This window comes from Diadema setosum, chromosome 20 (assembly GCF_964275005.1).
Source record: "Diadema setosum chromosome 20, eeDiaSeto1, whole genome shotgun sequence".
NCBI classification, from domain to species: domain Eukaryota; kingdom Metazoa; phylum Echinodermata; class Echinoidea; order Diadematoida; family Diadematidae; genus Diadema; species Diadema setosum.
In genome coordinates, this window is record NC_092704.1 from 7,478,011 (window position 1) to 7,502,756 (window position 24,746).

The 24,746-nt window shown below is 41.4% G+C and overlaps 1 protein-coding gene across 1 annotated transcript in view; it reads left to right on the forward strand.

Moving 5' to 3' along the window:
- Positions 1-6,130, forward strand: part of LOC140243334 (integrin beta-3-like) — a 31,964-nt gene extending 25,834 nt beyond the window's left edge. The window contains exons 16-20 of the mRNA XM_072323009.1: positions 21-113; positions 954-1,083; positions 2,103-2,219; positions 3,089-3,267; positions 4,544-6,130. Coding sequence (XP_072179110.1) covers positions 21-113; positions 954-1,083; positions 2,103-2,219; positions 3,089-3,267; positions 4,544-4,651 — 627 coding nt within the window. The 3' untranslated portion in view covers positions 4,652-6,130. The remainder of the gene's footprint in view (positions 1-20; positions 114-953; positions 1,084-2,102; positions 2,220-3,088; positions 3,268-4,543) is intronic.
- The last annotated feature ends 18,616 nt before the right edge of the window (positions 6,131-24,746 follow it).

Genomic DNA, 24,746 nt, shown 5'->3' on the forward strand with positions numbered 1-24,746 from the left:
CTCTCCTCGTCCCTCCCCAGCTCATCTGCAATGCCCACGGGACGTGTACCTGCGGATCCTGCAGATGCGAGGCGGACTCGCCTTTCAAGGGCGCCACCTGTTTTGACTGTGCGGTGAGTAGCTGAACCAGTCCTACTGATTACATTCAAGGCTGCAGAGACTCGAAACTCTCTCGCTTTGGTGGCGCTATTTTCGCAAAATCCCCCGCTCTCCCGTTTATACGTCTCCCGCTTGAAATTGTATTTTCTCCTGCTTAGAAATTAGCTTTATCCCGTCTAGAGTAGCTTTGTCTTAATTTCATATTATGATATGGTAGAATGTGCGAACATGTGCGAATGTTCGCACAATCAGTCTCCAGTTTGCTAAGTGGTCCAGGCGGGAGAATCCCTTGTTTAAAGAGCTACAACTTAGGGTTGGAGTCTCGGTCAAGGGGCAGTCAACCATGTACACATAATTTATACGTGGCTTGAGCAACTATACTGGTCGAACACACTTGTGCAAGGAAATTTGAGGAAAATGGGAAAAAACGATGAAAGTTGTTGATTTTTTTTTTAAAGTTAACAGATCGTCTGATTTTCCGCAAACTTCACTACAATCTACTACTCGTATTTTTGCATTCACTGAATCCACATTTATATTTGGGATAAATGTCCTTTTAGCTGCCAGAGGCAAAGACAAGCAAACGTACCATATGAACAAGTGATATTTTGAAACACTGGTTCTGAGAGGATAAAAATGGACTAGTTTATTTTTGTAATTGTGACAAGTATCATTTTTTTGTTGTCAAAAGATGTGAAGTTAGAAGTTCCTTACAGATCTGCCCGATTTTCCTATACTCTTGCATATTCATGTTAACTTCCAATGTATGTTACTTTGACAAACAAACTTGTGGCCAGTGGAATAGTTTTGTGTATCTTGTCATTATTTTTGTTGTGTATTCTTCCATTTTTCAGACATGTTCGGGACAGTGTGAGGTCTACCAGGAGTGCGTGCAGTGCAAAGCCTTTAGCACGGGGCCACTGACCGAGCAGCAATGCAGTATGTGCGTTGCAGAGATTGTCATTGTGAAGTCATTTCCGGATGGTGAGTTTGAGTGGCTGGAGACAGAACTAAGCTTAGCGTGTCCATCTTTTTGGTCCTCATTATACGTGTATGTGACCTGATTTTACATGATAAAATGTTGTGTGATATTACATCATATGATATTATGAGACGACATTAGCATGATTAAGTTTATGGTGTGGCATAATTTGGGTGTAAACAACAGAGGGCAGCACCAAGAATTTTCAGATAATGCTAAGTGTTAGAATAACTATTCTGCATTCATGGAAATGAAATAGAGATGTGACGAGAGGATATTTGAATTGCGACAAAAAATATATCATACCCTGGTAAAACAAAAAAAGAATTGTGAAATGAAAGTCTGTGTCAACAGGGCGCAAAGGGAGTAGTTTGATGCACCCCTACAGAAAAAAAAAATAAAGTCCTCCCTACGGTTCTTTTCTCATACGGGTCATGAATTACGTGTATGTTTTAAGATGCTCCCAACTGTTCGTGTTACCAAGATAGAAGGATGACCAATAGTTTTGTAGATTAAAAGGCCTTAGTTTTGTCAGGAAAAAAAATAACGAAAATGCATTCATCAGAGTGATAGATATTTCATGTTCGGACGTAATTCATGATCTCAGAAAGTTCCAATTTTTATTAATCTTGATCTTCCGAATAGTTAAATAAAGTATAAAGAAAAAATGCAAATGTAGCTAGGAGTGCTGGATTTTTCACAGAGGCTACCTTTGCAGGAAAAAGAAAGAGGAATGATATGTAATATTATTGCTGCGATTTTCTAGACAATAATATCATCATGGAAAAATATTATAGAGCCAAAAACAATTATGGTCTCAAAACTTCGAAGTGATATAAACCAAGTTATTGACTAACGTTTGATGAATTTGTAGGACAAATTTCTGATGTTTATGGTTATTGCTACGTTGTGTTCTTGTGTTCTTCATCTAAATAAGAAGCGAGTTTTGTCGTTTAAGATGCTGATGGTTTAATAAAAATGTCTCGTTGGATTCTATCCCCCCCCCCTTTACCCTCCACAGTGTCATACGAGTATAACTGCTCAGTGCCTCACGCGGATAACTGTTCCATTGTGTTTGTGCCATACTTTGCCAACGGCACGGCCGATGTGCCCACGTTATACGTGCTAGAAGAACCAGGTTTGTATTATTACAGGTATTATTGTTATTATTATTGTTATTATTATTATTTTATATTATTATTATTATTATTATTATTTTATATTATTATTATTATTATTATCATTAATATTATTATCATCATTATTATTGTAGTGGTGCTCTGACAGAATATTATCCCGACACAGGTTGTACATTCCTCGATCAGTTTAGATAATCCACATGTCTTTTTTTTTTTGAGTAGATGTGAACAACTCTTAATCAGACCTCTATCTGAGAATAAACTATATTTGGTTATTCTTTTTAATTTCTCTTGCCCAAACAAGATGATAATAAATAATTTCGCAATAGAATGCGACATAATGGACACGATTTAGAAGGTTATCAGGCCTTCAGACGTACAGTCAATGATGCAAAATTGTAACCCTGCTTTGAATCCTTTTCCAGTGGTTTTGCCATTAAGTGATGTTAGTCCTTTCACACCGGGTGGTTCAACATTAATCAGGGTCACTATTTTTTTTCTTTCGACCACTTTCCGTTGCTGATACACTTATTTAAATCGCATCAGTCAAACAGTGACTGTCATTTTTTCCGGCCTCTCACCGTGATACACAAGATGAGGGTTAGGGCTTTCAGATTGGGAATTTTGGCGCAAATCTTAACTGGCGCGTGCATGTTCAGATTTACCCCAATAATGCCCCTCTATGCCCCTATTTATAGGCGTGGATGGGTAGTGGCAATAGACCAATCGTAGAGTAAATAAATTATGACGGCAGGCTTGTAATGAAGTATTGTGCTGGTATCGAGGATTCTACTCTGGATATCAAGATATTGTAACATGTAATGTCATCCACTCATTGTTATTGCTCACTTGCCCTTCTTACACGCAGTGTGCCCCCTGGTGGTACCCTACCGAGTAGACGCGCGGTGGGTCGCCGTTGGGCTGGCCGTTGCGATTGTCCTCATAGGTATCCTCTTCATTATCATCTACAAGTGTTGGATCACGTACTTAGATCGCAAGGAGTATGAGGAGTGGGAACGCGACAGAAAGAACGCCCAGTTTAGCTCGGTGAGTTACCCCACCCATCCAGTGCAGGATCCAGGGAGGAGCACACCGGGCGCGCGCCCTTTACTTTTTGTTAAAACAAAAGAAATAAAAAGAAAATAATGGTGGAGGGGTGCGTGCGCCCCCCTTTAATTTTGTAAAGGCGCCCCTCACTAACGAAATCCTGGATCCGCCCCTGCCGATCCCCTCCCCCTTCCCCCTTGCTCCACCCATTCTAACTGTACCTTGCCTTCCTGTTCACTTCTCTACCTCTCCCCCGCCTCGTCATTATGTCCAAGTGCAGATTTCTATACCGTCTTTTGTCTGGGACCTCTAATTTACAAACTTAAATCACATCTCATAATCACAGTGTTGTCATGTTAAGTATTGGAAGTATGGAAGAGTTATGGATAGGCCCCGAATATATGCTCAGTGCGTTAGGAATAGTTATGGTGTTGATGATGATGATGATGATGGTGATAGTGATGATGGTAATTACAGTTGCGGATTCAGAGGGGGGGGGGGGGCACACCGGGTGCGCGCCCTCTCTTTATTTTTAGTTAAAACAATAAGAAATAAAAAGAAAAAGGGGGCTGCGTGTACCCCTTTTCATTTTGCAAAGGCGCCTCCCCTCCGGAATTCCTGGATCCGCCCCTGTCATTATGACTCATTATTTTCTCATCTTATATTTACACCATCATCATCACGATGATTATCATTGTTATTTTCAAAACTTGTCATAGCAATGGTATTTATCCATCAATCAAATCATCGAAGACTGCAAGGTTTACAACCCACTTTTTGTTTGTTTGTTTGTTTGTTTGTTTTTGCTGTTGAAGTCCTCCAGTCTCCCACATAAATCTCACCTGCTGAACTTCGATTCACTTTTAGCTTTGTTTGAATTGCACGTGTTTGCTTTATAATTCCTGTTTGCCACCGTGAAGAAAGGTTGAAATCATGCAAACAGTTGAGAAGAAAAACACAAGAATGGAAGAAGATGGGAAGAAGAGAGGAAGAAAGAAGACGAAGAGAAGGAGACGAGGGGAAGAAAAGTTAGTGATGATAAATAATGATGTATGATGTAGAGAAAGAGAAAAGAGGATAACAGGAGAACGCATGCCCTCGTCATGTCGAATTTTCGGAGCTCATTCCTGTAGTGACCAGAAAAAGTCGTTCACATCGAGAATGGCGTTTATGCTTCATGAAGAGGTAACTTCATCAATATTTTATGTGCCAAAATCTCGCAGACAGGCCCTCATTCATGAACTCACACCTCTCTATTTTCCAATTGTTTCAACAGACCATCAACCCCATCTACAAAGCGGCCAGTTCCAGGCATCAAAATCCCGCGTACGGTCAGGAAGAAAAAGAGGAGGAAAGCGAAAAGATAAAGGGAAATTCTTCATAGCACTTCGTCACCAAGCCTCGTTATTGGCACTTCGAACAGCTGTAATCCTTTCATTGGAATTAGGGGGAAAGAGTAATGGTACATAAGTGTACAGTGTTGGAGACATAGAGAGATGGGAAATATTGCAGCGTTTCTCAGACGTGTGTAGGTTGTTGATACATTAATGGTATACAGGGAGATGGGAATAGTCTCTTGCGTGCTCTCAGGGGCATTTTAAGCTTGCCCTGTGAAGATAGACAGTGATGATTGTATACCTCATGACAACACCATCTTCATGTACGTTGTAGTGATGACTACTGCATCTTTATGCGCATGCGTGCGTGATTCGCTGTTAATGGGAACAGTGGGAAATATTATACGTGACTAGTTGAGAAGGAAAGAATATTTTGTTGTTGTTGCTGCTTTGTGTTTTGTCGAAGGTGAGGATGATAAGGTCAGAAGGAGTCAACCTTTTCTGGTTGTTTGACGTATGAAGGAAATTTAGACAGCTCTGTAGGACTGGTATGCTTTGAAAATTGACCCTGAAATCAAATGTCTTTTGCTCCTCATTTTCCACCTTTCTTTTGTTCCTCATTTTCCACCTTTCTTTTGTTTTGTTCCAAGACTGTATAAGAAAGCGGCGCTGTGCACTTAAAAAGTGCATTAATACAGTGTATATTTACCTCTTGACCAGCAATGAACTCTTCCTTCTTGTAAATTTTTCTTGTCGTAAGGGCATAATGAATGTAAAGTAGGACTCCACATTTTTACACGACTTTTTGTGCATAATCACACATAGCCATTGAAATCATTCCTTCATGCGAAATAATACTCTTTACAAAAATGTCTACTGGGTAAAACTTGGTATAACATCCAGGAGAGTGTATGGGACTTTGCCTCCCAAAGCCACTAGCGGTATTCAGGCAGTTCAGTGGACCACGCCCCTTAATCTGCCTTCAGCTCTCCGATTGGTTGATCAACGGGCTGGCAGGTGTGCTTGGGCGCTCACTCGTTGTATCTGGTTTGATTGTTTGTTAGTGTTTTAAGATAGGAAACTCTGATTGGTAGTCATAAGCAACAATGCAGATAATATTTACTCAAAGAGCTTCCATTAAAAAAAAAGGAAAAAAGAAGGAGAAAAAGTCGGTCACAACGATTCTGAGAAAGCAGGGAAAACAGGGAAAAAGACAACAACTGTGTGTATTTTTGTGTGTGACTATGCGAGCTGTCAGTGATTGAAGATGCCAATGTTCCGGCTCCTCAGCATACCTGGGGCAGAACTGTTCATAAGAGTGGTTCACACAAGTGGAGTGACTGCGCGCATGGGAGACGCATCGCGCCGTACCTCGCGGACAGAGTGCGGGATGGTCCCACCAGATCCTCTGGGTTTGCAGTCCATTGTGTGACGTCACACCTCCGTGTCATCGGTCACGTCATCGACCTGCTTTTCTCCAAGACCAGTCGTGAAATGTTGACGAGGGATAAGCAGAGCACCCATGGGCGGGGGGGGGGGGGGGTAGAAGAGTGGTTGCCAATTTTAAGATAATTGCAATTCATCCTCTCTAACATTGATTGCATTTCTTTCATGTTGCACTAAAATATTTAATTTCAGAATTCTTTAGTCATGTGTTCCTTATTATATGAACTATCGATATGAAATTGATATATGAAATCATTATCCCAAAGCCCAACTTTTCTCTTATTTCAATGAATTTCACAATTTATGTCGGTTGCTCTTTTTTTGCAAAAGACTTTTGTTGCTTTGCAGCTAATGCGCTTGTATAATTCCAAAATGACCTTGTAAGCGCGTGCGTGTGCGTGTGTGTGTGTGTGTTTGCATTTGTCTTGAGTGTTCTGTTTTGTCGTGTCTTTAAGTGAATGGTGTGAAATCAAGAAAACAAACAAATTACTATGTGTCTGTTGGATGCATGTAAACCGTAAGAATTAAATCGGGACACTGTATAATTATGATTGTGTTTTCCTGTGATTGTGATTATGCAAATGTTTCCATGTGTGAGATTCTTCTAGAATCTATAGGTATTTCTGGAAAGGAAAATGGTTTTAGATCTTTTCTACTCGGCTAAGCTCCTTTCCAGTTTGATTTGCAGCTCATTGTAGACTAGGATATGCGTGTAAACGCTCATAGTGTTGTCATGTAGCTATATTTCAGTCTTTTTATTTCACTTTATAGAGTATAAAAGTCACTACTATTTGGGATTTGCTTTGCTATGTTCAACACAACGTTGTTAGTTTCAGCTCTTTTTTTTTTCTCTGTGTAACCTATCTATTTATTGCAATTACTACTGTTATATACTTAACTGAAAAAATAGATATGTCGCGTTAATGTCGATGTCAAACAGAGTTGTGTAGCTAGCAAAACGATATGCCACATGAGCGGGTTGTCGCTTCCTTCATAGAATACATATTATGTGGGATTTCAAGAGCAGTGATAACAGAATACAGTATCACACTGTGTCCAAAGGATTGCAGGTGCTACAACAGTGGTGCGTTCAAAAAGGTGTTAGTATGCATTCAGACTGGTCGAATGCCAGCTGTACAGTAGTAGTGGCTTATCAATTCTAGAATCTTGCCGACTATAGAATATAGGTTCTGTGTTCAAACTGACATAATATTAAAAGAAATATTTTGAAACGGAGAGATGGTGTGACGGCAAGTGACTGACTCACATTTTGGACAGAATTCAACCGAAACTTTGATCGAGTTCACCCCTGCAGTCAGTCTTCTTCAAAAAAAGAAAGATAGATAGATAGATAGGTGAAAGAAGCGAGCGAACAAATTTGTTTGATGGTAGATCATGACGATTCGATATCTGCAGTTTTGATTCATATTCACAGTCTGTAAGGGTATTAAATGAGTAGAATTATCACGCACAATTGGATTCACCATGAACTACACGCATTGTTAAATAAGCCACCTGTCGATCTTGTCGCTAGATAGGTAAGATCATGTGCATGTCCCTGTAAAGATGGTCACGTGTTGTGCAAGACATACAGAGAATAGGTTGCGAGTTATGCCAGCATGAGAACCGGACACGGCGCCCGAGTTGATTTCATTTTTCGCGGGGATATATCTCGCGACTGTATGACACTTGGACTGTGGTAGGTAAATACAATGTATGAGGTGTATCAGTTATTTGGGGTGCAACCTTACATACCGTATCTGGACGTGACTGTCTGTGAGGAACAAATTGGCTCGGGTGCACATCACAAGACCAACAGCTACAAATCATACAGCCCTCGAGTCATACAGCCCATGAGACCAACACATTGCAAACAAGGCCCTCGAGACCGACACATTATGCCCCTGTTGTATCTGTCAAACTAGTGGGTTGTTTATACCTACTGTATAACTCATGGGCTGTATGTCTCGTGGAGCTTTCTAAAATGTCGAATTCGTAGGCTGTATGACTCGTGGGTGTCGGTCTCGTGCGATGACCCAATTTAGCTCAGGTGACATAATTGAATTCAATCAGGGGGACGTGTAGGCCCATATCCAGCACACATATGTGTTTTAGTGCCTTAACTTTGATAGACTCGCATTGAACGCATAATGATGATAAAGTACTTCCTAACTGAATACGGGCCATTCCAAAGATGTATGGCATTTTCCTTCGCATGGTTTTTCAATCATTTTTTTTTTTTTAAGAATAGTCTGATTGACAGAAAAACGTGTTTTCTGTTCCTCTATGAGGGCTCTTTTAAAAATTGATTAAGAAATAAATGATGTAAAATCGTGTACTTGTCACTTTACATTGTATAATGTTAACAATAATATTATTGTATGTTTTAAACGTTTTGTATTTTCTACGTGGTTTACAAAATGACGTTTTTCTATTTCCATTGTGTAAGTAACAATTTAACATGTAAAATATTTTGGTAGGATGTATATATCGACGCAAACCTTATAATGTATGTTGATTTATTTTTGAAATACATGTAATATGAATTGATATGAGATGTATGAAGATGTTTTTTGTGTCTGCCGCGTTTTATGATTTCCTGTTGAAGATTCTTTCGTAAGGATTATGTGCAGATAGATATGTCTTGTTGTATCTGGGTTGTGTGTGTGTGTGTGTGTGTGTGTGTGAATCGTAAGTCCCCTAAGTAATCGCAACTTTGCGATTGATTAAAATTTCATCTTGCTGAAAAGAAAAAGCGATGGATATAAATCACAAACTTCAGACTGAATTCATGGCAAATATTTCAAAAGCTGGGAATGATTCTATATCAGTCGCGGGAAATCTATCGCAAACTTTAAATTATGATTGACATTTCAGTCGAATAGGACATTAGAAAGAGAAGATAATTGTGACTTGTTACCATGAAAGTAAGTAGGGAGGATTTTGAAGGTTACTGAAGATTTGTGATACGAATAAACCAAATATAGTTAAAGCTTTTTTTCTCATGCTATCTATGCAGTTAATACAATATAAATCGCTCAGATTTTGAGATTTATGTTTACACAATTATATGTACAATACAGTATGTCCCCCCCCCAAAAAAAAAAAAAAAAAAAAAATTACAACGGGGCCCTCCGCAATGATATCTTTAAAAATAGTGAATCAATCTAAATACAAATTCAGGGTATGAAACTATAACTCATTGCCCACATCTTACGGAAAACCCCACTCGATTTGCTTCAGTGGTCAAAGAGAAATACGGAATTTTGTAGAGGATGTCAGGAATCTCTTCTGTCCAAGTTCTGTCTATTATTCACACACAAGATCATCGAAATGCTAAACTCGGAAGGATCCGATTCATGACATGCTTTACAACAATCCACATTTCTCTGTGACCGCTTCACCAAATCGAATGGGGATTTCTGCAAAATAGAGCTAAAATGTTATATTTTAAGAGCCTGAAGTAGCATTTAAAAATGTAATCATATTGGGCGTTATCAATGCGAAAATCTGATTGTAATTTTTTTTTTTTTTTTTTGGGGGGGGGGGGGACATACTGCAGTAAGTCGCCCCAAAAATTACAATCAGATTTTCGAGTTGATAACACCCAATATGATCAACCTGTCTAGGTGCTACTTCAGGGTCTTAAAATATAACATCTTAGCTCTATTTTGTGGAAAACCCCATTCAATTTGGTTAAGCGGTCACAGAGAAATGCGGATTGTTGTAAAGCATGTCATGAGTCCGATTCTTCCAATTTTAGCAATTCAATGCTCATGTGTGTGAATAATAGACAGAATCTGGACAGAAGAGATTCCCGACATCCTCTACAAAATTCCTCGTTTCTCTTTGACCACTGAAGCAAATTGAATGGGGTTTTCTGTAAGATGTGGGCAATGAGTTATAGTTTCTTACCCTGAATTTGTATTTAGATTGATTCACTATCTTTAAAGATATCATTGCGGAGGGCCCCGTTGTAATTTTGTTGGGACATACTGTAGATAGCAAATTGAAAGCAGTGACAAGGTTTATAGTATTTGAAAGTGGGTTCAATCAGAAGTTTTACAAGGTGAGACCCAGATGTGATTTGTATTACGTAATATACAAAATTACAATATTCGTCGTTTTTATTCGGTAAAAGGCAGCAGCCTAGTGGATGTGACGCCTGCCTAGCATTCAGGAGGTCCTTGATTCGAATCCCACTCGAGTGGGTATGCCTGTATGGCCCATGATTTTTATCATAGCTACCACTCATACACCGGAAAAGTAGTGTTTATCAAGTCGATGAAGGGCAATTCGTCATTCAGGTTTGGTTTCTTCCAGTATTCCACAGTGAATATCTGGGCATTCATTGGACTATCGATCATGGAAAAACATGAGATGACATGCTGAGTATGATAATAAGTTTCCATGTCCAGCTAGTCTTGTGGAGGGCGTTCTTAAGACACATCTTGCATTTTCAAAATGAATCAACGTTTTTGTGAACCTTGGTAGTTCAGTGGCCTAATTTCATGTGAACATGAAGCTCCTAGATTTTCATCAACTTTCTTCTGTGCCTCTGAATAGGCCTACATCTCCGGATTCACCCGTGAATCGCGAGTAGTGTCCCAGTACCTTTTTAGACCTCTGTAGATCTGATACTCGTGATCCAGGGCCAGTGACTAGACCCTATTTGACGCACCTAGATACTCGGCCCGTGACCCCGGCCACACGCATTTAGCTTGTGCGAGGCACAACACGGCACAACATTGGTGTATTATACATACAGTGTGTGCCGAGGCGTGGGGGTGCAACAGATCGAATGAGAACGTGTACGTTTTAACTCACGATTAAAAGATGAAAGAGATGATAAATCACCATTCATATTCACTATTAAAACAAAGAGGTGACTGAAAAGCAGACAGAAGAAGCGTGAAATGCAAAGAATAGTGGAGAGAAAAAAAATCGTCCCACGACAGCACAAGAATGACATTTATATGATATTGACTGGCCTTGAGGGAGATACAAGAAAATATTGCCCAAACTAAAAGAATATTGCCCGAGTCGAAGAGGAGGGCAATATTTTTTCAGTGCGGGCAATATTTTCTGGTATCTTCCTTAAGGCCAGATAATATCATAATTATTACCCATACCCTAGGTAAATTAGGAAAATATGTGAATACAGTAACTGTTATACACTATGATATAGATCAAGCCACATTTGACTTACCTGTAGATGATCACCAACATAACGAATAGATGCAAAATTGTTCCATAATGTACATCATTCAGTTCCAACTTCCAAGATACATAATAGTTGTAACAGGCGAACTTCACACATCTGAACGTATTTACACTTTGTTTTTGCTTCTGTTTCAATTTGGAGAGTTGTAATAAGTGGTGGCCATACGCACTAATATCGCCTGCTGACCTCGAAGTTGGACCAAAATACCAACTACAATTGCCCAGCAAAACTACCTCATGTAGGTAATAATTTATGATATCAAGAGTATAGAGAAAGACTAGTTGCATGCTGTCATTATCATAATATGAGCAAAATACTCATCCACACATGATCCTCTAATGCATCTGCTGCTAAAACTTAGCTCCAAGCCTCCAACATTGCATTTATATATCTCTCTTCCATTACTGCATAATTATTCGAAACAGCTTTACCACGTTCACCGGAAACCCATCCTAGTTTTGTTGTTGTTGTTGTTGTTGTTGTTGTTGTTCTACACCAGTAGCTATCTCAGTGCTGCCATTCCTCTTTGGTGTGAAACTGTTAAATCAATTGCAACGCTGTTCATCTTACTTCTATTGGTGTATATAACACGTTTCCCAACAGGAACATTCTTTACCAGGTATATATAAAAATGATAGAGATGTGTGATTCTGTACAGCCGAGAGACGTTTGACGCTGATAGCCAGTTAAGGAGCCAGTTAAGGAGACAGGATTGGTACAGAAGTCCAGCCTATGTTTGTGCTAAGGATTTGAATGTCATTAGTGGGTTTGGACCAAAACTCGGGACAACTGCAACTTCAAAGTGCTCCATTTCATCAGATGACAAGACAGTAATATTGGCGGGGAAGATTAAAACTGGATGTTAGGTAAGTTGAAATTAAGTGGATGAAAAATGGACATTACTTAGAATGACAGAGATTTTTTCATACTGTTGTCGCTTTTTTTTCCATACTGCATCTTATGAAAAAGGTAAAATTTTAATTCAAATGCAGCATCAAGCACAGAAGAGCTGTTTTTTAAAATTTGATGGACTAAGTGTCCCAAAATGCTGCTGATTCATCGTTTCCTTGTTAATGACTCTGAGTGCCACGTTAACTTCCTGTTCGTAGGTATGTGTGTAAAAGTTGTGCGTATTTTCACTCACTTGAATTGAAAGGATTAAAGAATCTGCGCTCGTTGGGATATAAACCTACAATCGTCACTCAAAACCACCTTCTTCACACAGCACGGCTATAATAAACGGAACTCGGATATCACACTTATCATCCGGAGAATCAGACCGGTATTGGTACTGTCCGCTGAACGTGAATGATTGCATGGATTAGGTGTACAATGCTCGGTGGGATGTTCGCTGTGCTGTTGTTGTCGCTTTTTTCGCGACAAGTTTACATTGCTTCATGTGAGTAGAGAATCGATTCATATTTCGAGATTCTATAGTACCGTATAGTGAAAGGGTTTTCATATAGCTGAATATGGGCTATCCAGCCATCTTCTCAGATGGAAAATGAACAAACAAACAAATGAAGAATTTGTTTGCAAAAACCGATAAGTCCATATTTGCCAAATGGAGATATTTGCGATTAAAGGTCAAGAAAAATAAAGAGAATAATAAGAAAATTGTTGCTTCTTTTGACCATAACTTCAAGAATATACCTTTATAAGAGTAGTGCCCGATATATCATTTAAAAGGTATTATTTTGTACTTTATGACAGAGATCGTACTTCTAAATCTTCAAAAATAGACTTATCGGTTTTTGCAAACAAACTCTTCGAATTTAAATGAATTAACTTTCCTTCCTCACTCCTTCCTTCCCTCCTGCTTTCAGCGTCACCGGTTATTACAAAGGCCCCGCAGAATCAGGCCGGTGTTCATGGCAGTGTTGCTACGTTCACTTGCGAAGCGACGGACATAATGCCATCATCTCCAGTAAGAATACGATGGTTTCGAAATGGAGAGCAGCTTTACACGGGCATCCGCTTCATCATTACGAAACTGAGAAGTGGAGGCGGCTCCATGCTCAGGATGTCGCCCATCCGCCGCCGGCCTGACGACGGAACAGTGATCCAATGCCAGGCTACCGACGCGGAAGGTAACGCCACGACTTCAAACGCCACGCTGACCGTCTTTGAAGGTGAGATTCTCGAGAAGTGCGTAGATGAAGTGAAGCCTGATGTGTTGTTGTTGGTTTTTTTTTTTTTTTTTTCATAGGCTGCATGAATGAATATGAGATACCCGCATTGATCTCATGAAAGGATGTTTATCCAGGGAGGTGTTACAGAGATGGAGTGGCAACTCTTCGTAATTCATGCAAACACATGTTTGGGTTCAAGGCGTTACAATGGGATGTCTAGCATTCTACTACGCTTTGAAGTCATGCGTGGCACCGCTCTAGCTGCAAGACAAAGTTCGGAGACGAAGAGCGCATTTCATCTTTCGTTGAAATACAAGCTCTATTTCACCGTAAAATTTTAAATGAAATACTCGCATTGATTTAGAATAGTTAAAGAAAGATTTCAACATCATAAACATGTATTTCTAGTTTCTTCGTAATGCGCAAATCGAAATGAAATGAAAATTAGGCCCTCTTAAAAACCTCATAGTTTTCTATAATGCGCACATTTCCGCATGTTAGTTTTTTATCTTTTAATCTGGGATATTTTGATCTTTCAAATAAAGTACTCCGCTAAAGCGTGTTCCACCGTGCTTTTACACTATTTGCTGTTAAAATTGTCAGTTTTACACCGCATTTTGATTCGCTGCTCCAATTCAAGGTACACAAATTCATTGTTGCCATCACGTTGAAAGAGAAAGCGAATTGCAGTAGGGGCAAGTATTTCTAGATGCGAGAGCGCTAGTCCCGATTATTGATGCTCTCTTTTGTCAAAGCACATGGGTAACACCTGTAGTTGAATGCATAACTTCTCGGCGGTGCCGCGCATGACTTCAAGGGAGAGCAGTAGTTGTCTCTCCTTCTCTAGCACCTCCCTGGTTTATCTGAAACTGGCATCGTGTTCATTTGTCTTTAGATGTGAAGGGTGAAGAAGTAAAACTTAAGGCCGTACTTACTAAAAGGGGAAAATCAGTCCAAATATGAGTTAGTCTGATAAGACAGAATATTACGAGTTCAACGGTATTATATTTTGATCAAAATCGGATGAATACTTTTGAAGTTTCGCTTTCTTTCAAGAAACAGTTCTTGAATGGTAAATATGAATATGCAAATAGCAAAGTGAGCATGTCATTCCCTCACAACTTGCCATATAGTTTGTACATAAAATATTGACATTTCCAGTTTTTCATTCAAACGCAATTATGCCCGAGGCTCAAATCCTCGTATATCCAACTGATCATTATGCTGAAGATTTTCAACTAGGAATAACATCATGTTTCGGACTTCAATGACAGAAACATTGCATTTCGTCATTTTTTTTTTTTTGTACACAATCAATTGAAAATTATGAGGTTATGACATGGTTAGCTCACTCATTTGCATATATTCATATCCACTCTACAAGAACTGTTTTGCAGAAATTAGCAAAGCTTCAAAATGCCATTACTTCCTTACATTTCATCCGATTTCAGTCGAGTTTTCACCGTTTTGAACTCGTCAAACTTTACTCTTTTTTAAAAGACTAACTTACATTTGGAGTATTAGCATGGAGGTATCATCCTTTGGTGTCAGTGTATGAGAACAGAAACTTTCAAGAGTAAAGGACAATTCCGGACCAGTTAAAAGTTAGTCTAAAACTAAAGAGCAATAAAGTGTGTTACAAGCAGGCATGCACGACGGTGAAAATTTAATCAGAAATCAGATAAGAACCAGCTTAGGGAAGTTATGAAAGTGAGAAGTTTCGCTAATTTTCACAAAACAGTTCTTGAATAGTCAATTATCATGAACATCCAGATGGTGAGTTAATGTCATCGCCTCACAACATGTCATATAAAATCGTCCTATGTATCTAACTGATCATTATTTTGAAGTTATGCGCCAGGAGCAACACTAAGTTTTACACTTTTATAGCAGGAGAATTTGATTTTCGTCAATTTTTTTAATCAAAGGAAGATAGTCAGATGATGACATCATCAGCTTCGTCATTTGCATATTATTATCAACTGTTATTATTCTCATTATTGTTATTATTATTATCATCATCATCATTATTATCATTTCTTCGGCATTTCAGACATGTGTACGTGGGTAAACACAAAACACAAGTGAAGAAAAAAATAACAACCTAGATTGTGACATAGAAAATAGGGCTGCTAGGGGCAACTTAATTACCATGGCCCGCAGGACTTCTACCCCACACCCCATAAACTATGTCAAAATCTGTACATAAAATAGTATGTAGTAAGTAATGAATTAAACATGCAGTCGTACAGGAAAAAGAAAATTAGGATATGAGGAGCGCAACATGATATATTTAATTTACTGGGCTTACATGACCGTAATTTTCTGAAATGATATCAAAACTACAATTTAAACCCTCTTCACAATTGCACTTTTAAGAACATGCAGAGTATGTGAAATATATATGATCTCCAAATACAATATCGATTTTCTCATCTGAAGAGAGGCTTACCCAGAATACTGGAAACCTATAGGGATTGATGTTTGTTGTAACCGTTCGGTTCTGGCTTTGAGGAAACGAAATCTGATATCGTACTCTTTATACATATCGTTCAAGGAGTATACTTATCTATAGATTCACAGTGAATGAAAGTATTCTGCGTCTTCACATAAAATAACATCATCAAATAAAACCTTCTCGATTCAAGAGTGTACCATTGTAGCACTTGCAACCTGTCCTCATAGATTATGTCATCTCTGAACTTTCTCCAACGAGAAATATGTTTCGCAAAAACTAGCAAATCTTAAGAATTTTGGTATAACTGTCTCACTATTGTTAAATCCGATTTTGATAACATTTCACCGTTGTGCCTGCTGTAATCCCCCCCCCCCCCCCCCATTTAGACTACGATAATTGTAAACTGGTCCGAGAATGATACGGAAGTCTGAATATGTATGGAACGCAACAGGAAACAACACTCCATTCATACACTGCTTGCACAGTTAGGCCCGAATTCACGAAGGTGGTACAAATGAAACCATGGTTTAAACCATGGACAAAAACCATGGAATGCCAAGTGTTGCATGCGATATTTCGCTACGAAATCAGTCATTTCGTCGATGAAATGATTATTTTGTAAAGAAATGACAACATTTTGTAACTAAATGAACATTTCGTCCACGAAATGATAATTTCGTTAACGAAACCGTCATTTTGTCGACGAAATGACCAATTTCGTAACGAAATATTCTGCTTGACACTTGGCGCTCCATGGTTTTTGTCCATGGTTTAGACCATGGTTTTGTTTGTACCACCTTCGTGAATTCGGGCCTATGTGTCAGAGCAGGCTGGGGGGGGGGGGGGGTGTAGAGCCCACTAATGTCAAAATCGCCCACTAATGTCAAAACAACCATTAATGTCATAACACGTCGACGACAAATGTCAAAACAACCACTAATGTCATAACGCGTCGACGACAAATGTCAAAACAACCACTAATGTCATAACACGTCGACGACAAATGTCAAAACAACCACTAATGTCATAACACGTCGACGACAAATGTCAAAATCGGATCAACCACTAATGTCATAACACGTCGACGACAAATGTCAAAATTTCCATTTTTACTGCAAATGTCATAACACGTCGACGACAAATGTCAAAATCGGATTAACCACTAATGTCATAATACGTCGACGACAAATGTCAAAATTTCCCAATTTTCTGCAAAATGTCCTGACGCGTCACAAGGGCGGATCGAGGAATGCCATAAAGGGGAGGCGCCTTTACAAAATCAAAAGTTGTCACGACCCTGCCCCCCCCCCCCTTTTCTTATTCATATTTCTGCTGTGTTCACAAAATAAAGAGAGGGGGGCACTAAAGGGGGATGCGCCCCCTCTAAATCCGCGATTGCGTCAACCACAAATATCAATATTGGATTTACCACAAATGTCATAACACGTAGACCACAAATGTCATAACGCGACACAGGGGCGGATCCATGAATTCCGTAAAGGGGGGGGGGGGGGGGGCTTTACAAAGTCAAAGGCTGGCGCGACCCCCTTTTCTTATTTTTGTTTCTGTTAGTGACGGTGCACGAGAGGGGGAAGCGCCCCCTTTCGATCTATCATTGCGTCAACCACATGGAAAAACTCAGTGCTTGCATTACAGGGGCGGATACAGGAATTTTGTAAAGGGGAGGCGTCTTTACAAAGTCAAAGGCTGGCGCGACCTTCCCCCCTCCCCATTTTCTTGTGTTGACGAAATAAAGAGAGGGGCACTAAAGGGGGATGCGCCCCCTCTCAATCCACGATTGCATCAACACCAAGTCAAAATCGGGGATTAACCACAAATGCAATAACACGTCGACCACTAAAAATGTCATAACGCGTCACGGGGGGGGGGGGTGGGGATCCAGGAATTCCGTAAAGGGAGGGTTGGGCGCCTTTACAAAATCAAAGGCTGGCGCAACACTGGCGGGTGCACCAAGGGGATGAGCCCCCTCTCGACCCATCATTGCGTCAACCGCAAATATCAAAACTCATTGCTTGCATTACGGGGCGGATCCAGAAATTTCGTAAAGGGGAGGCGGCTTTACAAAATTAAAGGCTACCGCACCCCTCCCATATTTTTCTTTTTATCTATGTTGTTTTTAACCAAAAAAAGAAAAGAAAAGAAAAGAAAGGGGGCACCAGAGGGGGATGCGCCCCCTCCTGATCCATCATTGCGTCAAGCACAAATGACCAAACTCATTGCTTGCATTACAGGGGCTGATCCAGGAATTTCGTTAAGGGGAGGCGTCTTTGCAAAGTAAAAGTCTTGCGTGACCCTCCCCTCCCCTATTTTCTTCTTTTTATTTCTGTCGTGTTGACGAAATAAAGAGATTGGGCACTAATGGGGGATGCGCCCCCTCTCAATCCGCGATTGCGTCAACCGCAAATGTCAAAATCGGGGATTAACTACAAATGTCATAACGCGTCGACCACAGGTGTCAAAATTTTCCAACTAACTGCAAATGCCATAACGCGTCACAGGGGGTGGATCCAGGAATTCCGTAAAGCGGAGGGGCGCCCTAAAAAAATCAAAGGCTGGCGTGACACCCCCCCCCCCCAATTCTCATCTTTATTTCTGTTGTTTTAACATACTATAGTGAGAGGGAGCCAGAGGTGGAAGAGCCCCCTCTCGAATCATGATTGCGTCAACCACAAATATCAAAACTCATTGCTTGCATTACGGGGGCGGATCCAGGAATTCCGTAAAGGGGAGGGGCGCCTTTACAAAATGAAAGGCTGGCCCGACCCTCCCCCTTTTCTTCTTTTTATTTCTGTTGTGTTGACGAAATAAAGAGAGGGGGCACTTAGGAGGGGGGTGCGCCTCCTCTAAATCAGCGATTGCGTCACAGGGGCGGATTCAGGAATTCCATAAAAAAAGGGGGAAGGCTTTACAAAATCAAAGGCTGGCACGACCCCCCTTTTCTTATTTTTGTTTCCGTTGGTTTAACATACTATAGTGAGGGTGCACCAGAGAGAGAAGCCCCCCCCCCCCCCCCTCTCGAAACTCATTGCTTGAAATTATGGGGGGGGGGATCCAGGAATTTTGTAAAGGGGAGGCGTACGTCTTCACAAGAAAGTAAAGGGCTGGCGTGACCTTCCCCCCTCCCCCATTTTCTTCTTATTTCTGTTGTGTTGACAAAATAAAGAGAGGGGCACTGAAGGGGGATGCGCCCCCTCATAATCCGCGATTGCGTCAACCAAAAGTCAAAATCGGGAATTAACCACAAATGTCATAACATGTCGACCACAAATGTCATATCGCGTCACAGGGGCGGATGCAGGAATTCCGGAAAGGGGGGGGGGGCGCCTTTACAATTTCAAAGGCTGGCGCGATACTCTGTCCCCACCCCCCCCCCATTCCTTATTTTTTTTTCTGTTGTTTTAACCGAATAATTATAGTGAGGGTGCACCAGAGGGGGATGCGGCCCCTCTCGATCCATCATTGCGTCAACCACAAATGGAAAAATTCATTGCTTGCATTACAGGGGCGGATCCAGGAATTCCACAAAGGGGAGGGGCGCCTTTACAAAATGAAAGGCTGGCGCGACCCTCCTCACTTTTCTTCTTTTTATTTATGTTCTGTTGACAAAATAAAGACAGGGGCATTAAGGGGGGTGCGCCTCCTCTAAATCCGCGATTGCGTCAACCGCAAATGTCAATATTGGATTAACCACAAATGTCATAACACTTCGAACACAAAATAATGTCATAACGCGTCACATGGACGGATCAAGTAATTCCATAAAGGGGGAGGGGGCTGGCGCGACCCCCTTTTCTTATTTTTTTCTGTTGTTTTAACCTAATATAGTGAGGGTGCACCAGAGGGGGAAGCGCCCCCTCTCGATCCATCATTGCGTCAACCACAAATGGAAAAACTCATTGCTTGCATTACAGGGGCGTATCCAGGAATTCCGTGAAGGGGAGGTGCCTTTACAAAATCAAAGGCTCGCGAGACACCACCCCATTTTCTTCTTTTCGGACACCATGGGGGATGCGCCCCCTCTCGATCCAGGGTTGCGTCAACCACAAATGACTAAACCCATTGCTTATTACAGGGGAGTATCCAGGAATTCCGTGAAGGGGAGGCGCCTTTACAAAATCAAAGGCTCACGCGACACCACCCCATTTTCTTCTTTTCTTTTTCTCTTGTTTTAACAAAATATATAGAGGGGCACCATGGGGGATGCGCCCCCTCTCAATCCATGATTGCGTCAACCACAATGACCAAACTCATTGCTTCCATTACAGGGGCGGGTCCAGGAATTCCGTAAAGGGGAGGGGGTGCACCTTTGCATAATTAAAGCCTGACGCATCACCCCATCTTTTTATCACTTATGTTGTTTTGAAGAAAAAAAAAATAGAGGGGGCATCAGAGGGGGATGCGCCCGTCTCGATCCGCGATTGCGTCAACCACAAAATGTCAAAACTCATTGCTTGCAGGACAGGGGCGTATCCGGGAATTCCGTGAAGGGTAGGCGCCTTTACAAAATCAAAGGCTCACGCGACACCGCCCCATTTTCTTCTTTTCATTTTCTCTTGTTTTAACAAAATATATAGAGGGGGCACCATGGGGGATGCGCCCCCTCTCGATCCATGATTGCGTCAACCACAATGACCAAACTCATTGCTTCCATTACAGGGGCGGGTCCAGGAATTCCGTAAAGGGGAGGGGTGCACCTTTGCATAATTAAAGCCTGACGCATCACCCCATCTTTTTATCATTTATGTTGTTTTGAAGAAAAAAAAATAGAGGGGGCATCAGAGGGGGATGCGCCTGTCTCGATCCGCGATTGCGTCAACCACAAAATGTCAAAACTCATTGCTTGCATTACAGGGGCGGATCCAGGAATTCTGTAAAGGGGAGGAGCCTTGACAAATTTAAAACCTGCCGCACCCCTATTTTTCATTTCTGTTGTTTTAACAGCGACAGAAATGCTTGCTCATTGCTTGTATTACAGGAGCGGGTCCAGGAATTCCGTAAAGCGTAAAGGGGAGACGTCTTCTCAAAATGAAAGGTTGACGCAATCCCCCTCCCCCTTATCAATATCGTTTTATTTCTTTTGTTTAAACGACAGTTAAAGCGGCAGTCTTTAATTGTGTAAAGGAGCCTCCATCACTTTACGGAATTCCTGGTTCCGTCCCCTGTAATGCAAACAATGGGTTTTGCCATTAACTTGTGGTTGACGCAGTCGCGGATCTAGAGGGGGACACGGTACCCCCTCCCCGTCTCTATTTTTGTTAACACAAAAGAAATTAAATGAAAAAAAAAAAGGGCGAGGCAGTTTGCGCAACTTTTTGATTTTATAAACGCTTCTCTCCTTTACGGAATTTGGACCGCCCCTCTAATGCAAGCAATGAGTGTTGACATTTTGTGTTAACCCAATTGCGGATCGAGAGGGGGCTCATACCTCTATGGTGACTCCTTCATTTTTTTTTTTCAATAGAAAAATTAAAAGAAAAAATAGGGGGTGCGGTAGATTTAAATTTTGTAAAGGCGCTTCCCCTTTACGGAATTCCTGGATCCGTCCCTGTACGGTAAGAAATTAGTTTTGATATTATGGTTAACGCAATCGCGGATCGAGAAGGAGGCGCATCCCCTCTGATGCCACCTCTCTTTTTTTAAAACAATAATAAAATATGGGGGTGCGGCAGCCATTGTAACTTGTAAAGGCGCCTCCCGTTTACTGAATTCCTGGATCCGCCCTTAATGCAAGCAATGAGTTTTGACATTTGTGGTTGACGCAATCATGGATTGGGAGGGGACTGGTACATCTCTGGTGCCCCCCTTTTTTTTTTGTTAAAACAAAAAAAAAATAAATAAAATGGGGGGGGGGGGTGGAAGCCTTTAATTTGTAAAGGTGTCTACCTTTTACGGAATTCCTGGATCCGCCCCTATCATGCAAGCAAAAATGAGTTTTGACATTTTGTGGTTGACCGAATCGCGGATCGAGAAGGGAGAGCATCCCCCTCTGGCGCTCCCCTCTCTTTCTTTTTCTTTAGTTAAAACAATAGAAAAATGGAAAAAATGGAGGGTTGGGGTGCGGCAGTTCTAGTTTTGTAAAGACGCCCCCCCCCCCCTTTACGAAACTCCTTGATCCGCCCCTGTAACGCGTTATGCCGCATCCCCTTTTTTATTTCATTTCTGTTGTTTTACCAACAAAAACAAAACAAAAAACAAAAAATAGAGAGGGGGTACCAGAGGGGGATGCTCCCCTCCCCCCTCGATCCGCAATCGCGTACGTCAACCACAAATGTCAAAACTCATTGCTTGCATTACGGGGGCAGGTCCAAGAATTCCTTAAAGCGCAAAGGGGAGACGTCTTTTCAAAATGAAAGGCTTGCGAAATCCCCTCCCCCTTATTTTTCTTTTTATTTCTTTTGTTTAAACGTTAAAAAAAAGAAAAAAAAGAATGGGGGTGCGGCAATCTTTAATTTTGTGAAGGGGCCTCCCTTTTACGGAATTCCTGGTTCCGCCCCATGCAATGCAAACAACGAGATTTGCCAAAAACTTGTGGTTGACGCAGTCGCGGGTCGAGAGGGGGGCGGTATACCCCCTCCCCGTCTCTACTTTTGTAAACACGAAAGAAATTGAATTAAGAAAAAGGAGAGGTGGCTTGCGCAGGCATTTTATTTTTTTAATGGCGTCTCCCTTTACGGAATTCCTGGACCCGCCCTATAGGGCTCACACCCATAAATATTTCCCCATAGGGATGTGTGTTAAAAATCAAATTTCAAAAAATTCTGTAAAACAGCTGGGAGAAATGAGGTGTTTCAGCTTCACTAACCTGGATAAGTTAGATATACCCTTTCATCCATCAAATTCTCAGGGTGGATAATTCAGTTCAAATTCTGTCCAGGGTCCGCAAAGCCAGACTACGAGTTCTTATCACTCAAAAAATCACCCATTTTCCGTACACGTACCCAATGAAATATAGTCCCCTCAAATTCCACCAGAAAAGCTTTCATCTTCCAACCAAAGTGCAACTTGTAGAGGAATTCATACTCAATATCTACAGCTATTCAGTTTTTTGCCAAACTACATCATTGATTTTTAATCAATTTTTTTCTTCATTTTTCTTCTTTTTTTCTTCATTTATTTTGGTATCTTTGGTACGAATTTGTGAAGGGGCCTGGGGCATTCCCTTGTATTTACGGGTGTGAGCCCTATAGTGCAATCGCGGATCGAAAGGGGGCGCATTCGTCTCTGCTGCCTTCTTTCATTTTTTAAACAACAGAAATAAAAAGAAAAAAAAAGGGGTGCGGCTGTTCTAATTTTGTAAAGGTGGCTCCCCTTTACGAAATTCCTGGATCCGCCCCTGTAACGCGTTATGACATTTGCAGTACATCTGGAAATTTCGACATTTTTGTGGTCGACGTCTTATGACATTTTGTGGTTAATCCAATTTTGACATTTGCGGTTGGCGCAAACGCTGATCGAGAGGGGGCGCATCCCCCTCTGGTGCCCCCTCGCTATGTTTTGTTAACGCAACAGAAATAAATATAAGAAAATGGGGTGGGGTCTCGCCAGCCTTTGATTTTGTAAAGGTGACTCCCCTTTAGGGAATTCCTGGATCCGCCCCTGTAATGCAAGCAATGAGTTTTGATTTTTGTGGTTGACGCAATCAAGCATGGAACGAGAGGGGGCGCGTCCCCCTCTGGTGCCCCCTCACTATATTTTGTTAAAAGCCTTTGATTTTTTAAAGGCGGCCATTACGGAATTCCTGGATCCACCCCTCTGACGCATTATGACATTTGCAATTAGTTTGAAAATTTTGACATTTGTATGTGGTCGACGTGTTATGACATTTATGGTTAATCTCCGATTTTGACATTTTCGGTTGACGCAATCGCGGATTGAGAGGGGCGCATCTCCCTTCAGTGCCTCCTCTCTTTATTTCATCAAGACAGCAGAAATAAAAAGAACGAAATGGGGGAGGGAGGAGGGTCGCACCAGACTTTGACTTTGTAAAGACGCCTCCCCTTTACGAAATTCCTGGATCCGCCCCTGTAATGAGAGCAATGAGTTTAGTCATTTGTGGTTGACGCAATGATGGATCGAGAAGGGGGCGCATCCCCTATGGTGCACCCTCACTATAATTATTAGGTTAAAAACAACAGAAATAAAAATAAGAAATGGGGGGGGGGTGTCTCGCCAGCCATTGATCTTGTAAAGGCGCCCCCCCCCCCGTACGGAATTCCTGGATCCACCCCTGTGACGCGTTATGACATTTGTGGTCGACGTGTTTCCATTTGTGATTAATGCCCGATTTTGACTTGTTGTTGATGCAATCGTGGAATTAGAGGGGGCGCATCCCCATTTAGTGCCCATCTCTTTATTTGTTCAATACAACAGAACTAAAAAGAAGAAAATGGGGAGGGGGAAGGTCGCGCCAGTCTTTGACTTTGTAAAGACGCCTCCCCTTTACAAAATTTCCGGATCCGCCCCTATAATGCAAGCAATGAGCTTTTCCATTGTATTATGTGGTTGAAGCAATGATGGATCGCGAGGGGGCGCTTCCCCCTCTCGTGCACCCTCACTATATTAGGTTAAACCAACAGAAACAAAAATAAGAAAAGGGGAGTCGCGCCAGCCTTTGATTTTGTACAGGCGGCCCCCCCCCCCCCTACGGAATTCCTGGATCCTCCCCTGTGTTGCGTTATGACATTTGTGGTTAATCCAATACTGATACTTGTGCTTGACGCAATCTCGGATTTAGAGGGGCGCATCCCCCTTTAGTGCCCCCTCTCTTTATTTTTTTCAACACAACAGAAATAAAAATAAGAAAATGGGGGTGGGGGCGAAGGTCGCGCCAGCCTTTTATTTTGTAAAGCCGCCTCCCCTTT